The sequence below is a fragment of the Suncus etruscus genome, chromosome 15 (assembly GCF_024139225.1).
Source record: "Suncus etruscus isolate mSunEtr1 chromosome 15, mSunEtr1.pri.cur, whole genome shotgun sequence".
Lineage (NCBI taxonomy): Eukaryota > Metazoa > Chordata > Mammalia > Eulipotyphla > Soricidae > Suncus > Suncus etruscus.
The window spans coordinates 83,002,548-83,018,986 of record NC_064862.1 but is presented as its reverse complement, the minus strand read 5'-3'; the positions used below and the strand labels follow the sequence as shown (position 1 = coordinate 83,018,986).

The following is a 16,439-nucleotide window of genomic DNA, read 5'->3' as shown; positions in this document are numbered from 1 at the left end:
TGTAATCCCCTAGAATGACATGGGGCAACCCCCTGATCCGCAGGGGAGAGGGCCATCCCCATAAAAGTCATCAACATTCCAGAAAGAGGAAAAGAAGGGCTTCAGGGGATGTGTGGGGGGACACCCCCCCTTAGTGCTTCCCAGAAGCCACGTTGGTCCTTGGCCTCCTTCCTGCCCCACAGGGCCCAGCTGCTGGCTTCTTGACCCCCCACCAACACAGGAAGGTGCCCCCCAAACTGGCCTATGAGTGCTGGGGGTATCTGGCTTGCATGGGAAACTGGTTCCCCACAAGCTTGGGGCTCACAGCCCTAGGCAAGCAGATCATCTGTCATGGGGCCTTTGGAACCGCAGGGATGCCCCTGCACCCCATCAGCTGCACGTGACCCTGTTTTCCCCTTTTCCCTGCCTTGTCAATCCTGGGTTTTTGGGGGTGCGGTGGGGGTAGAGGAGCTCTTTGGAGCTGTGAGCTGGAGTCACTGTCCCCCAACTCTAAAAGTGACTAGGGTAGGGCTGGACTGAGCAGTGGGTTGAGGCAGGGAGGCCCCTCCCCAGGGTAGCAATGCTGGAAAGAGTCACACACACACCCAGAATATTCCACCAGCCTTGAGGTGAGAAGCACTGACTGTATATCTTTCTGGGGGTGTTTCAGGGTGTATTTGTGTTTTGGGGTGGGTGTGTTTGGGGGGTGCCCACCCAGGCTTTGGCTTAGAGGTAGAGGGAACCCTGTTACAAGAGGTGGCAACTGTCCCTGCCTTGGAGGCTAAAGGCTGAGTTGACCTGGGGGGGGATTTTAGGGGGACCCCCAAGCTCAGGGAGCAGCATATGTTCCAGCCAAGCCTCTGACCCCCGCCGGGCTGGGCACCGGAAACGCTGACCCAGCATGGGGCTCTGGCCTCACGAGGCCGCTGCAGGGAATAAAGGGGCGTCTGTGTTGGGACCTGAGGCCACCTCCCTTTGCTGGCCTCTGTGTGAGGGAGCCCTTGGTGGGGACCGCTGGTATCCCCACGGGGGAGAGTGTAAACACAGGATGTGCTCTTGCTCCTGCTGCCGTGGTTGAGCCTGGGCCAGCTCCATTCCCCCCTGAGATGAGGGGTTTAGGGCGACATCTGCATGATTTGGGAGATACATGCATGTGCTGGGTGAGCTTGCACCTGTGCACCAGGAGTATGTGTACAGGTGTGCATGCACAGGGGGTGTCCCATGTGGCGATGGCATGTTTGTGGGTGCTGGTATATAGGAGGAGTGGGAGTTGGGAGTTGGGTGGCCTCTATTTATTTTATTGGTTTATGGGTCACACCCGGCGGTGCTCAGGGTTACTCCTGGCTCTACACTCAGAAATTGCTCTTGGTAGGCTCGGGGGACCATATGGGACAACGGAATTCGAACCACCGATCTTCTGCATGAAATGCAAACGCCTTACCTCCATGCTATCTCTCTGGGCCCCGGGTGGCCTGTATTATTGTGTACCCAGAAGCAGATGTGGGGGCAGGGGGTCTAGAGATTTGGTATACGTGTGTGTATGTGTGTATTGGTGTGCAGGATGAGGCTGCGTGTGGGCCATGTGGAAAGTGGGGTGCACCAGGCTGGCCTAGCCCTGCCCCTCCTCTTTTTCCCTTCTAGGGTCTCCTGGCACTTTCATCCTGGAATCTGCCCTTTCTCCCCGAGATGGGAAAAGTATCCTGGGGTCGTCATTACTTCTGAGGCAGGGAGGCGTGACTGCTCTCTGAGGGTGACCCCTTGGTGGGACCTCAGGATGCTCTGGGAGAGAACCCCATATGGGGGAGGCCCCCAAGATGGATTCGGGATGACTCCTCATACAGGAGGTGGGTCCTTCCTTGTGCCAGGCCTGGGCCTTGACCTGAGAGGGTGGGTGGGCATTGTCTGCGGCTGGGGACTAGGTTCCTTTGGGGCAATGGAACATTCTGGCGTTAGTAGTGTTGGTTGTGCAAGTCTGAGAATGTCCTGAAAGCTACTGAGTCGTGTGGGGTGAGTTGTGAGGGGCAAGTTGTGACGGGTGAGTTGCCAGGGGTGACTTGTGGGGTGAGGGATGAATTTTAGAGTGAATTGTGTGAGGTGAGGGGTGAGTTGTGGGATAAGTTATGAGGGATGTTAGGAGTGTCATGTGTGGTGTCGTGTGAGGTGAGTTATGGGTATCCTGTGGGGAGAATTGTGTGGGTGGCTGGCCTTCGTTCATTCAGAGGCAGGGCCCTCCGGACTCATACCCGCACCCCTCAGGGCCCCTCTCAGCCCCCCACCCCCAGCCCTGCCCTGCCCAGGCTGTGGGAAGTGACTCCAGGTCTGGACTCTGCAGGGGCATGGGGAGATTCCTGGGGGCCTCTGCTCTAGCTCTGAGGACAGGACTGTGTGTGGGACAGATCTGAACCACCAGCTTCCCGGGTGTTGCTCCTGGCCTGGGCTGGCTCCCCGTCCCTCTCAGCCGGGCAACCCCACAGGGAGTGAAGTGAAAGCGAAAGAGCAGACACTGCTTTCGTGCTGCTGGGCTTGGCTGGGCAAAGGGCACCGGAAGCCACGATGCCTGGGGGGGGGTCACCGCTGGTCCTGGGGGCAGGTTCTAGGGGTGCAGTAAAGCTTTATGGTGCTGACTCACCCCTGGGGTAGGAGAAAGTCCCTTCTCAGATCCCTGACCTCAGTGGTTCATGGGAGATAAACTGAGGCAGATGGGACTCTGCACACTCTGTCCCTGTGCCCCGAATGCTCACCCTGCCAATTTGGGGTGCTCCTTCTACTCCTGCAGCTGGGATGTGGGTGGAGGACTCTTCTTCCCCAGCTCCTGAGCTAGGCCTGGCTTTGGAGAAACCCCCTAGGAAGAGGGGGCTGTGTTTTCAAGGGTGGGCATCAGATTCTGGGATTTGCTGAGCCTCTAGGAGCCTGTGGGAGGGGGTGCAACTCAGGGGCTTCAGAGGCAGGTATTGTGGGGGGTCTGGAGGAAGCTTGTTGTGGAGGGCTGGGGGCAGGGTCACAGTGGGTGACTTGGAGAAAGGAGGGGCCACCTCCCACCCCAGTCCAGACACCCCAGACACCCGTTTCTCAGGAAAAACCAGCCAGTCTGGCAGCCCCAGGCACATTCCTCATTCCTCAGGGGTGGGACAGCCCGGCCCATCCCCCAGACCCCTTTACGCTGACCCCCCCCAGATAGCTCTCACAACATCCTCCAAAGCCCCCCACCCTCATGTCCTCCCAGATCTCCCTCCCAGTGTTCTCCCCCCACATTCCCCTTATGTCCTCCCAGAGTCCCCTCGGGTTGTCCCTCCCAGATCCCCTCATGCCCTCCTCCCAGAGCCCCCTCCCCCTGTCCCCTCAAGTCCCCCTCATGCCTTCACCTCCAGAGGCTGTTGGGGCTCAATCCAGTGAGGCCCTGGAGCTGTCTAGCCCTGCCTGCACGTGTGTGTGTGTGTGTGTGTGTGTGTGTGTGTGTGTGTGTGTGTGTGTGTGTGTGTGGGGGGGGGGATTGAATGGGATTGGACTGAACTGGGGGGGCAGGTGGGCTGATCTTGGGTTCCTGTGTCCTGCAAGGCAATGGGGTGAGAGGTGGGGCCAGCCCAGCTTAGCCTGCACCTTGGACTCACAGGTTTGGGGGTGTAGTCTGTTATCTGGGTCTTGGGGTCCTTCTAGGCGCCTTGGGGTGTTGCTTGAGGCTGGGAGGGACCTGATGCCCTGAAGTCGTGATGAGGGGTCCAACGCAGGTGCCCTGTGCTATCCCTGATACCAGGCAAGCCCCTCGATCAACTGCAGAGGAAGCTTGAGGGACCTGCTGTGGGCAGTACCAGCTGCTGAGCCTCAAGAGCACTTACAGCCCAGGACATATGTGGGCCTATGGGCAGGGGTCAGAGTTCAGAGATCACAGCAGTGGGGTGAGCTGATAGTTGGGTGCTATGGTCCCCCCTGCCTGTGATTCAGGGCTCTCTGACCTGCTCCCCAGGCTTTGCTGGCCCTGCTCAGTGTGTAGGTATACTGCATGCCCCCCAGATCTCTGCTCCCTCCCTGGGGGACCCTGTGGCCGCAACCCCGCTGTTCTCTGCCCTGGGTCCTGCGCTGGGGTCCGATGTGTATGTTCCCTGCTCTTGTCCACACTCAGGGCCTGCCTCACAAAATGGCTGTCAACTGTCCCCTGGGTGTTACAGATAGGGGTACAGTAGGGGGTCATAGAGCAGAGCAGAGGCAACTTGAGAGCACCTGGAAATTCTGGCCTCTGCTGTCCAGGTAGACCTGGGTGCTGTTCTCCCACATCTCCCACATTCATGGGGCAACCATTCCAAATCTATGGGGCACCGTTCCCTACACCCATAGGTCCATCCCCTACTCTGGAATTTACTGCAGAGGCTATTCGCTGCAGAGCACCCAGGTTTGGGTTTGGGTGCTCCTCCTCTCTGTGTCCCAGATTTGGGGTCTAGGCTCAGGAGACACACTGGGGCCTCAGCACCCCACCTCTGCCTGCACCTGTCCCTACAGTTTGCCAGGTGGAGATGGGCCTGTTCTCTCCCACAAGACCCCTGGGGGCAGCATGGCAGCTATAGGCAAAGGGAGTGGCTTTGGTCTGATCAGGGTTCAGACCCCCTGATCGGGAGTCTGGGCTGAGGTCCAGCTGGGGATGCAGAGATGTAGGGAGGTGGGAGGTTGGAGGCCAGCCAGGCATTTGGCGGTGTCAGGCTCCCCTAGGCCTTTACCCTGCATCCCCTGCACCACCTGGGCTGCTGGTTCTTTTTGAGGGGAGGCCACCCATGAGGATGCTCAGGGATCACTACTGGCAGGGTGGGGGGTGGGACCCTACAGGGTGCTGGGGACCGAATCTGGGCTGGTTGCAAAGCAAACACATTCCTCACTAGACTGTGGCTCAGGCCACTGGGCTGATAGTTCTCGACTCTTCCTCTTTATGGGACTCATTTGAGACTTGACCAAGGAGGAAATATCCAGTGACAAGTGTGTGCATGTGTGTGTGTGGGGCATATGCACTTGTGTCTGTCACCAGGTTCCTTCTTAGGGTACATGTTATGTCCTGAGTGGCTCAACCAGGGGCACATATAGCAACCCTGAGTGCCCCAAGTCATGCTGGACATGGTCCTTAAGCTAAACTGCAGGATTGGGGGCCAGGGAGATGCACAGGGCTGTGCAATCTTTGTTGACAGAAACCCCTGTTCTGTATCCAGCCCCATGGGAGCCCTGGAGTACCACTAAGCATGGAATCGGGTAAAAAGGCTAGAATCCCAATGAGTGACAGTGCAGGGTGCCGGCCTTGCATATAGCCAAACCCAGCTTGAACCCTGGTACCCCATAGAGTCCCCAAACCCCTGAGCAATGATCTTTGAGCAGAATCAAGTCAGCCTTCAGCACTAGTGAATGTGGCCCCAAAACTGGAACAAAAAAGAGGGGTCAGTGAGCTATTGGTCTTGCACATGGCTGACCCAAACTTGATCCCTGACACTTCATATGGTCCCTGACCCCTGCCAGGAGTGAACCCTGTGCACAGAGCTAGGAGTAAGTTCTGAGCACTTCACAGTACTTCCCGAGGCCTCTGACGTCAGGAAGGGGAGGCTAAATTGGGAGTTGCTCTGGTGGGGAGAGTAAGGCAATTCTGTAGGGGGCTCCTAGAGGTGGCCTTTGCGGTGCAGAGTTCCCTCCTCTCTGCTCATGAGTGCTGGTTTGGGGTGTTCCTCCCACATGGGCACCTGTCTGGGGTGCTGGGTCACAGGACTGTCAGACTATGTCAGGGAGCCATTCATTATAACCCTCCCTTCCCCTGCATGGTCAGAAGCACCTTCTCACCAGTGATAACACAGTAGTAGGGTGTTTGCCTTGGATGCAGCTGACTTGGTTTTGATCCTCGGCAACCCATTGGGTCCCTACCTACCAGGAGCAATTTCTGAGTACAGAGCCATGATTAACCCCTGAGCACCACTGTTTGTGGTCCAAAACAAACCCCAAATACCACAAAACAAAACTTACTTCTGGGGTCCCCAGGCATGTATGAGGGTACATGGGTCCTGGCCTGCTGTGGGGTGTCCTCACACCCCAGCAGGGGAATCAGTCCATCCTGGGGCAGGGGGTGGAGGAACGGGCACTGGGGGGTTCAGAGCAGGCAGGGCAGGGCCTTACTACGAACTTCCTCTAGCAGCCCTGAGGGTGCCCTGAGTGGGGGGGGGGTGTCTGTCTGGGACCCTCCTAGGTTCTGTGCTAGGGCACTCAGCTTACCACGGGGCCCTGTGGGGTGCCAGGATCCACCCTGGCTATGTGCCAGGCAAGCTCCCTGCCCCTGTACTCTTGCCCCACCCACCCCATCTTGGAGGGGTAAGGGCACTTGAGAGGGAGGGACCCTGTGGGGCTGTCACACCTGCTCCCTGCTTGTTCCAGCGTTCCTCCAGGGTTCCGTGCTGGGATTGCATAAGGTAGTGCCTTCCGGGAAGTCCCCAGGATTTCTTCATTGGGCTGGGCTGGGCTGGGAGGGGCTCCCCTTCCTGCCTCCCTGGCCAGCAAGTTGTGGGGTGCAGCCCTCAGAACTGGGAGAGGCTGCTGTGCCCCACCTTGGGTGGGCTCTGAGGCCCATCAGAATGGAGTGTACTGCAGCTTCTGGGGGGACCCTGTCCCCCCAGTTTCCCCATTTGCTCCGTGCAGGCTGCCAAGTCTGCTGCCCACCCCCACACTACTGCCCATGGGGTTCTGGGGGTCATCCTGCATCCCTAGGATGGGGGGGCTCTTGGGGCACTCTGGTGTCTCTGATGAGGCTATCTCTGCCCAGCACAGTGCTAATGAGGTTGGGGATTGCAGGCCATGCCAACTGTGCTGAGACGTGCTGGAGGGCGTGAGGTGGGCCCGAGGGGAGGGTCCTTCCTCTGGGAGCGCTAGGCCACCCTGCAAACCAGCTGTGTCCCTCCAGGTCATCATGATGCCACCGCCCAGAAGCAAGAAGCCCAGATAGAGGTGTGTGTGGAGCCACCGATGCTGCCCGGGGCTGCCATGGATGGGGACTTCCCTCCGCACGAGCCCCCCCCAACTGGCAGCATCCTGTACAGTGCCCCCCCGCTCTGCGGGTCCAGTGGGCAGGTGAGCGTGCGGGGCTGCGTCTTGGGGACACAGGTGGGATCCGGGCTGGTGGGGGGAGGTGTCTGTGCCTCAGTCCCATTGTTGAAGCATTTTTTACTTGGGGGGGGTCACATCTGATGACAGTCACAATCTCAGTATTTTTTTCTTGGGGGGGGGCATACCTGGTGATGTTCCTGGCTCTGAACTCAGGAATCCCTCCTAGCTGGACTCAGAAGACCCTATGGGATGCTCAGGATTGAATTTGGGTTGACCACATGCAAGGCAAACACCATCCTACTCTCACTTTGGTCTCCAAAGATACTTTTTTTTTTTTGGTTTTTGGGTCACACCCTGCAGTGCTTAGGGTTACTCCTGGCTCTATGCTCAGAATTGATCCTGGCAGGCTCAGGGGACCATATGGGATGCCGGGATTTGAACCACCGTCCTTCTGCTGCAAGGCAAACGCCCTACCACCATGCTATCTCTCTGGCCCCCAAAGGTATCTTTTTTAGCACACTATTTTTAGGGTTCCGGGCCGCAAACCTGCAATCCCTCTCCTCCAAAACCTGACCTCTGAGGTGAAGCAGAAGCAGCAGAATAGGGCCTAGGATGTAGCTCAAAGGGTCGCGTGTGCTCTGCCTGCTGGAGACCTCTGGTAGCCCTAATACTGCTGGGCGTGACCTCAAGGCTTGAACAAAAAGATACAGACAAAAGTAACAAAATGAGCCTCAGTAGGAGCCAGTCCCCCCTGGATATCAGGGAGGAACTGGACACCCTGCCAGGGAAGGAGGGAACATTCTAGAATTCCTCCACTCCCTGCCAGGACCAAGCAGGACTCCCACCATTTTCTCAATAGGAAGCCAGGGGGCCAGAAGTCAAGGGCCAGAAGTTAGCTGGGGGGCTGGTTTATGGCTGGGGGTGGCTGAGGGCTGAGCATAGGATCAGCAAGCAGGAGCAGCCCCAGGTTCTATTCTTTTTTTTTTTTTTTTTTTTTTTTTTTTTTTTTTTGTGGTTTTTGGGTCACACCCGGCAGTGCTCAGGGGTTATTCCTGGCTCCAGGCTCAGAAATTGCTCCTGGCAGGCACGGGAGGACCATATATGGGACGCCGGGATTCGAACCGATGACCTCCTGCATGAGAGGCAAACGCCTTACCTCCATGCTATCTCTCCGGCCCTCTTTTTTTTTTTTTTTTTTTTGGTTTTTGGGTCACACCCAGCAGCGCTCAGGGGTTACTCCTGGCTCTATGCTCAGAAATCGCTCCTGGCAGGCTCAGGAGACCATATGGGATGCCGTGATTCGAACCACTGTCCTTCTGCATGTGAGGCAAACGCTCTACCTCCATGCTATCTCTCTGGCCCCACAGGTTTTATTCTTAGCACGACATGGTCCCCCAAATACTAGCTGAGATCGCTGCCCCTGAGCCTAGCCTACTGTGTCCCAGACAGACACAGGAAGTGATGGCAGGATTGCTGCCCCTAACTTTCTGGGGGGCCTCAGGAAACTTGGGCTCAGAGGGCCCCACACTTTGGCCCATGGGAGATAGAAAAGGTTCTCAGGAGTCCAGTAACCCCAGATGTGGCCGTGAAGTTGCTGAGAGTCCCCTGGGGGGGGCACTGCAGTGCCCATGTGGCCATCTGTGCACCCTGTCCAGCCCCTCTTGGGAGCCTGTCTACTCCGCTCCTGTAATTTGCTTAATTATTTCCCTATTGTCGGGCCTTTTGGGATGGTGCCAGCGCTGCTGCTATAAATAGCCCCACTGTGTTTCCTGCCCCTCAAGGATTGGTCCCAGGGGTGCTTCCAAAATAGATCCGTGTAGATGGGACATGGGTGATTGTCCTGTGGGCTAGGTGCCCTTCATAGGAACCAGGGTGATGCTTGGCACCCAGAGGGATGGAGACCATAGGGAAGGGGGGGCAGGTGAAGGAGTTGGGACCCTGGCTCTTGGAAAGGGAGTCGCTGGGGGTGGGTGAGGACTGAGGTGCAAGCACCAGGCAGACACCGACACTCCCTGTCTCCTGGGGTAGAGGGGCAGGACAGTCAAACTGACTTCCTGAATCTAAACACGTGAAAACATAGGTGTTTATAGAACAGAGAGATGGCTCAGTGTGTGATTGTGGGACCCCTGGGTTTCATTCTAGCACCACATGGTTCCCTGGGAACCACTGGGAATAGCCCATGAGCTCCTCCAGGTGTGAAAATTCCCTTAAAAATGGAGGCACTAGGACTGGAGCAGGGGCGCAAGTGGTAAGGTGTCTGTCTGCCTTGCATGTGCTAGCTTAGGACAGACCACATTCAATCCCCCATTGTCCCATATGGCCCCCAAGCCAGGAATGATTTCTGAGCACATAGCCAGGAATAACCCCTGAGCATTGCCGGGTGTGGCCCAAAAACCAAAAAAAAAAAAAAAAAAAATGGGGGCACTGGAGAGATAGTACAGTGGTAGGGTACTTGCCTTGCATGTGGTCAGATTCTCTTTGTAACCCCATAGGGTCCCCAGAGCCCCATCAGGAATGATCCCAGAGTGCAGAGCTAGGAGTAACCCCTGAGCACTGTTGGGTGTGGCCCCAAAACAAAAATGCAAACAAAACTAAAGATGAGCTGGTAACTGGAAGTGTCATATGAACACTCGTGATTTCTAGTCTATGTCCCAAGTTTGCCCTTACGATAAAGAGCAAACTGCGGTTTATCAGAGTAGTCTGTCAAGAGCTGTCCTGAATTTTATTTCAATACCCTGTTGCTTTTATGTATTGCAAAGGCAGGAGTATCACCTGAGCTCAACTCACCTGCAGCCTGGGCCTTTTCCAGCCACTACCCTAGATGTCCAGCCTATTTCCACCTAGAAAATCCCCAGGAAGGCTTGGATTGGCTAGCCAGAGGCAGCTGCCAATCTCTGCACTAATGCTCTGTGCCCCACACTTGGCCCCACCCACCCCAAGAGGCAGAGCCACTCCCTCTCTGCCAGTAGAAAATCTTGTGGCAGGCTTGAATTGGTTGGTTCTGCAGTGGGAGAGGGTCTGGGATGCTTTTGATTAGCAATTACATGAGCCACATTTGTCTCTTGGAGGTGGCCACGCAGTGATTTAAAAGACTTCTGCTCTGCATGGTTCTGTTCTGTTAATGCTGTAAACCTGGGGCATTCTGTCCCACAGATGGGCCCAAGTGGGGAAGTGACACTAAGCTGGGACCCTGGGGAGTCCCCACCCCACATCCAGAGCCCCTGAGGCTTCCCCCACTAGCTTCCTCTTGAGAGGTGCTGCTTTGCGCCCTCACCCGCCAGCCCTAGGTACATTTTTAGCAAACCTGCATGATCCTCCCTTTGGGGTGGGGAGCGTGGTTGACCCTGGTGGAGGTGGGGTGGTGATGGGAAGCCAAGGCCGATTCCTCTAGAGTGCATTGCACAGCAGAAGGCCTGGGCCCGGCGTTTCCGGTCAGCGGCTGGTTTGGGGCTGGCTCCCCCTAACGAGTCTGGCCAAGACGGTGGAGGAAGTGGCTGCCTTAGGAATTGCATCCGGTGGTGTCTCACCCCCCAAAACCAGCTGCGACTCACAAGGGTGGGGGCGGCTAAGAGAACAGGGGGTACAGTAGGGGCCTCAGCCCACCTCAGCCCCTCATTGACTTAAGTGACCAAAGGAACAGGACACCCTACTGGGGTGGGCAAAGCTCCTGGCCTCCAGGACTATGACTGTCCCTCCTGCATCAGTCCTTCTTTCTGGGGGCCTGAAGGAAGGCCTGAGGACCCCAGCATCTGTGTTCTAGAACGGGGGTGCCCTAACCTGGCCTTGGCTGACAGGCTTTGAGGGAAATACAGGTGATGGGTCAGGGACTTGGGTTGGGCCAGACTTGGGGGTTAGGAGGGACAGGGATGGGTCCAAGGCCACCCAAATCTGGGTCTAGGGGTCTCTGGCTGGCCCTGGGGAGTCTGCACAATCTTCCTGCAGCCTATCTGGGTCGACATGGGGGGCTCCCCACACTGATCCCCCAATGCCTGTCTCTGTTCCAGCATGGCCTTCTGCACTACCCCTGGTGGCCCAGCTTCCAGACCCCCTACCCAGCCCTCTCCAGCCAAAGCCAGTAAGTGTGTAGGTGGTGTGCAGCACATGTGCGAACACATGTGGCACATGCATGTGTGGCTTATGTCAGTGCATGTGTGTGCATGTGGCATGTGTTTTGGGGTACAGTGTGGGAAAGATATGCATTTGTGGTATGTGCATGCATGTGTGATGTGTGTGTGGTGTGTGTCCTCTGTCCCCCTCTCCAGACAAAGCAGTTAGTGTAGGGCGGTGGTAGGGGAGGGTTTCTGGGCAGAGAACTAATGCTGGGTTGGTTCAAGCATGCAGCTGCCCCAGGATTAATCTCCTGCACCACATAGGTTCACCCTGAGCCCTGGTAGGTCAGAGTGACCTCTGAGCATAGCCGGGAACAGCCTTTAAGCACACTGGGTGTGGCCTGAACCTCTCAAGAAAGTTAACGGCTAAATGAGAAGGGTTGCCCACAGGCCCATGGGGGGACTGGTCCTATCTGTGTGTGTGTGTGTGTGTGTGGGATAGGGTTGCCCCCAACAGTCACTTTTTCCTGTTTGCTAGCTCATTCGTCGTCAACCAGCCCTACCTGGACACCAGTTTCGGGCCTGCGGCCACAGCTCCCAGCTTCCCACCAAAGAACGACTTTCCTCAGGTATGGCCTGTGACCCCTGTTGCCCAGGAGTTGGGTTCTTGGGGCTTTCTGGGCCTGACAGCCCCATGCATGCTCTCCCATCTCTTTCTCTCTGTGTCTTCCTTCCTTTTTCTTTTTTTTTTTTTTGGTTTTTGGGCCACACCCGTTTGACGCTCAGGGGTTACTCCTGGCTATGCACTCAGAAATCGCCCCTGGCTTGGGGGGACCATATGGGATGCAGGGGGATCGAACCGCAGTCTGTCCTACGCTAGCGCTTGCAAGGCAGACACCTTACCTCTAGCGCCACCTTCCCGACCCCCTTCCTTCCTTTTTCTATTTTCGTTTTTGGGTCAGCAGTGCTGGGGTTACTTCTGACTCTGCTCAGAAATCACACCTGGCAGGCTCAGGAGATCATATGGGATGCTGGGGATCGAACGTGGACTGTCTACGTACAAGGCAAATGCCTACCTTCTGTGCTATCCTTCCTTCCTTCCTTCCTTCCTTCCTTCCTTCCTTCCTTCCTTCCTTCCTTCCTTCCTTCCTTCCTTCCTTCCTTCCTTCCTTCCTCCCTCCCTCCCTCCCTCCCTCCCTCCCTCCCTCCCTCCCTTCCTTCCTTCCTTCCCTCCCTCCCTTCTTCCCTCCCTCCCTACCAACCTCCCAACCTCACTCCTTCCCTCTTTGCCATCTGATTTGGCCATAGCACCAGGCAGCTGGGGTCAAAAGCCATATGGTGGACCTGCTTTCATGCTTCCTTCTGTCTGTCCATCGGTCCCCCTTGTGTGGAGTTCCCAAGCTGACCAATCACTGTGGGGGGTAGAGGAATGGGGAGGCAATATTTTCTGCCCCCCCCCAGGTTGAAAGAAGCCACAGTAGGGCCTCTCTGGGCTTCCTCTGGCTCCCTCTGTGGGGAGGCTGTCACCTTTGTGCCCTAGCATCCCCTGGGCTTTCCGTGGCCTTGCATGGCATCTTAATATTAGTGCCTTTATGGTGGTTGGTGGGCAAGAGGCTGGAAAGGTGTAGCTGGGTCAGCAAGCTGGGGGGCATGGGCCTGTGAAGTGCACACTGCCCCCCGAAACTTGGCTTGCACTCACAGTTTGGGATTTGACCAGGGCCTGGTGCTCAAGCCCCCTCAGGCATGTAGGGTGTCTCGGCCAACGGGCCAGAGGAGGTCGTGACTTGGTCAGGCCAGTTCCATCAGGGGGGTTGCGGGGGGCGTGTCATAGCCCCTATGATGTCTGTTTAGACCTGTGTAATAACGGCACTAGGTGGACATGCAGATCCACAGTCCTCACTGTGGCCTCCAAACCCAGCTCCACCTAGAACCTCTGCACAACCAAGCCCCACCCCCGTGTGGAAATCAGGACTCGTGGTGTGAATGGAGTTCTGTTGAGGGGGATGGAATGATAGCACAGTGTTAGGGTGTTTGCCTTGCACGCAGCCAACACAGGACGGACCCGGGTTCGAATCCTGAAATCTCGTATGGTCCCCAGAGCCTGCCAGGAGTGACTTCTGAGCACAAAGCCAGGAATAACTCCTGAGTGCCGCCAGGTGTGACCAAAAACAAAACAAAACAAAACAAAACAAAAACAAACAAAAAAGAATGTTCTGCTGGGAGCCCAGAGGACACCATAACAGGTAGAGCGCTGGCCTTGCACATGACTGACCCAGGTTTGATCTCCATCATCCCTGTGTACCATCAGATCCCTGAGGGCAGAGCCAGGAGTTAATCCTGAGTACTGCAGAGTGTGATTCTCTCAAAATCACCAAAGAATGTTCTATTGAGGCTGGGGAGAGGACTGAAAGAGTTGAGGTGCAGCCTTTGCACCCATGACTCTGGGTCTGATCTTTTTTTTTTTTTTTGATTTTTTTTGGGGGGGTTTGATCTTGATACCACGTGGTCCCCAAGCACCACTGCAAGTGAGTCCTCAGGCACTACACTGTAGGCACCCTGAGCCTGAATACTGCTGGACAGGCCTCCAAACATGATACACTGTAAGATACATTCTGGCGGGCCCAGAGAGATAGCACAGCGGTGTTTGCCTTGCAAGCAGCCGATCCAGGACCAAAGGTGGTTGGTTCGAATCCCGGTGTCCCATATGGTCCCCTGTGCCTGCCAGGAGCTATTTCTGAGCAGACAGCCAGGAGTAACCCCTGAGCATCACCGGGTGTGGCCCAAAAACCAAAAAAAAAAAAAAAAAGATACATTCTGGCAATGCAGGTGGCCCTTGCATGCACACAGAGGCGCAGCCCCTTGGGGTCAGCCAAGATTGGGGGTCATATGCTGCCAGGCCAGTAGCCAGACAGGATGGGGCATGGGACTCTCCAGCAAAGCCCATGAATTTGGGGTGTCTGTTGGACATATCTACTTTGGTTTTTGGTTTGGGGGCCGCCCCTAGCAGTGCTCAGGAATCATTCCTGGTAGGGCTCCAGTAACCCTATGGGTGCTGAGAATTCATCCTGGGACTATTACATGCAAGGCAAGCGCCCTCCCCGCTATCCCATCTCTCTAGCCCTAGGTGTCTGTTTTGAAGCCCCCAATCTGGGACCCTTCAGTAGCTGTACAGGATTCCAGGCCCCCCTCAGTGCTGCTGTGCTGGTGGGGACACTGGGATGCAGCCCGGCCTCTCCCCTGGCTCTGATGCTTCCGCGCACCCGCCTGCCCAGCTCTGCCAAGAATCCATGAGGCTTCTCAGCCAGGAATCCCGGGGGGCTGCACTCAGCGGCGAGAGCCTGTTACAGGCGCCATCCATACCCCCTCTGGCTGCCCTCACAGGGTGCGGAGCTCGGACCCCAATTCCCTGCTGAAGCAGCAGGACCTTCCAAGAGAATTTCACCAGTGGCGAGAGGAGTGTGGGGGTACTAATGAGCAGGAAGTCAACACCCCGTTTTTTTTTGGGTCTCACCTGGCAATGCTCTGGTCTGACTCCTGGCTATGTGCTCAGGGATCACTTCTGGTGGGGCTTGAGGAATCCTATGGGATGCCGGGAATCGAACCCAGGTCAATCATGTGTAAGGCCAGCCCCCTCCCCACAGCGCCATTGCTCCAACTCCCCAGCCCCATTTCTGATACTCCAACTCTTTTTTTTGTTTTGTTTTGTTTTTTTTTGGTTTTTGGGTCACACCCGGCAGCGCTCAGGGGGAGGCTCTACACTCAGAAATCGCTCCTGGCAGGCTCGGGGAATCATGGGATGCTGGAATTTGAATCACCCACCTTCTGCATGCAAGGCAAATGTCTTACCTCCATGCTATCTCTCCGGCCCCATGATATTCCAACTCTTGATTCAGACATCTGGACATCTTGGTGGCTTGACCTGGGAAGCGATTCTATTGACGACCCATTCTGGGCACTGCATCCCATATGTTGAAGGGACTTTGCTGGGGGGATGAAGCCCCCTGAAATGGTGGGAGGCCCAATGTCCCCAGCTCTTTATCTGACAAGGTGGGGAGAGAGAGTGTCACCCAGAGTCAGGGAGACACTGTTCTGGGGACTGGGAGGGTGCTGGGGGAAGAGATCACCCTGACATATCTAGAAGCTGCAGGTGAGAAGGGTCCCCTGGTTCACATCCCACTGCATATGGTTCAGAGTTGGGGTCACACTTGGTGGTGCCTAGCTTGTTCCTACACTCACAAGTGACTCTTGGGTGGTGCTCAGGGTACCCTGTGCAGTGATGGGGCTTCAAACCCAGTTCCGTGGGATGCCAGGCAGTCTTGGCATTGTGCCTATGGCCACCGCTGGGAATTCTCCTGACCTGCAGGGTAGAATGTAGGTCCTACAGGCCATGAAGTGGGCAGGAGTGTGGGGAGACCTGGATGTGGGGGAGACCCGATGTATCTGCGGCTCTAAGGAGGGAGCCAAGTGAAAGCCCCTTCCAGTATATGCCCCACTTCTCTAGGAGTCCACTAGGTCCTCCACTCCAGTGGCCAGTGACTAGGAGCCTAGCCCCAGGGTTGCTTTTGTTCCAGTTTATCTTGGGGTTTGGTGCTGGGAGGAAGCAGCAAATCAGGTTCAGCACATCCAGCCCCAGATGTGGTGCCTGGCCCCTCCTTGCAGGACTCACAAACAGCGATTCTGCTACATTCACCCACCACCACTGCCTGGGTGCAGAACATTCCAGAACGTCCCATCACTCCCCTCTCCAGTCCTCGCCCTAGGACATCCCAAGGGACATCCCAAGGGATCCCAAGGGAGGGGTCTCTTCTAGATTATTCTGGTGGGGGGCCTTAGGGGTCTGGTTCTCTCTAAGTGACCTGATGTGGGGTCTCTGAGCCACAGGCCCCTGCTGGGTAGGTGTCCCATGTACTTTTTCCTTGCAGGCATCTCAGGCCACACTCCCCTTTGGGAGACAAGTGGTGTGGGGTGCAGTTTGGTCCTACCATGGCAGAGTTGACTGAGGGTGTCGTTGGGGGCTCTCATCGCCCTGTCCATCCCTTGTTTCCCTCATGCTGGTTCCGGGAGCAGGTGCTGGACGCCCCTCCTGCCCTCCCCAGCCCAGCCCTGGTCATGTGGGTGGTGCTTCTGGGAAGCAGATGAGGTCACAGCAACCGCTCTCGGGTGTGGGGATGGGACAGGGGACCAGGACAAGACAGGGGTGTGATAGCCACGGGAACAGACAGGATGGGCAGCGGACAGGATGGACAGGGGGACAGTGACCGCCCACCGCCCACACTCCCCTGCACCCTAGCCTCCCCTGCAGCAGTGACCTAGTGGGGTGTGGGAGCTCAGGCTCAGAGCTGTGCAGGTTCTGGGGGC

At 56.5% G+C, this 16,439-nt stretch overlaps 2 protein-coding genes across 4 annotated transcripts in view; both read left to right on the top strand.

The window, feature by feature from the left end:
- The window catches only part of POLR2E (RNA polymerase II, I and III subunit E), a 140,318-nt gene that overhangs the window by 87,881 nt on the left and 35,998 nt on the right, over positions 1 to 16,439 (top strand). The window lies entirely within an intron of this gene.
- SBNO2 (strawberry notch homolog 2) overlaps positions 1 to 16,439 on the top strand; it is a 37,177-nt gene that overhangs the window by 711 nt on the left and 20,027 nt on the right. Inside the window, exons 2-4 of the mRNA XM_049787964.1 lie at positions 6,890 to 7,056; positions 11,037 to 11,107; positions 11,620 to 11,710. Coding sequence (XP_049643921.1) covers positions 6,952 to 7,056; positions 11,037 to 11,107; positions 11,620 to 11,710 — 267 coding nt within the window. The 5' untranslated portion in view covers positions 6,890 to 6,951. The remainder of the gene's footprint in view (positions 1 to 6,889; positions 7,057 to 11,036; positions 11,108 to 11,619; positions 11,711 to 16,439) is intronic.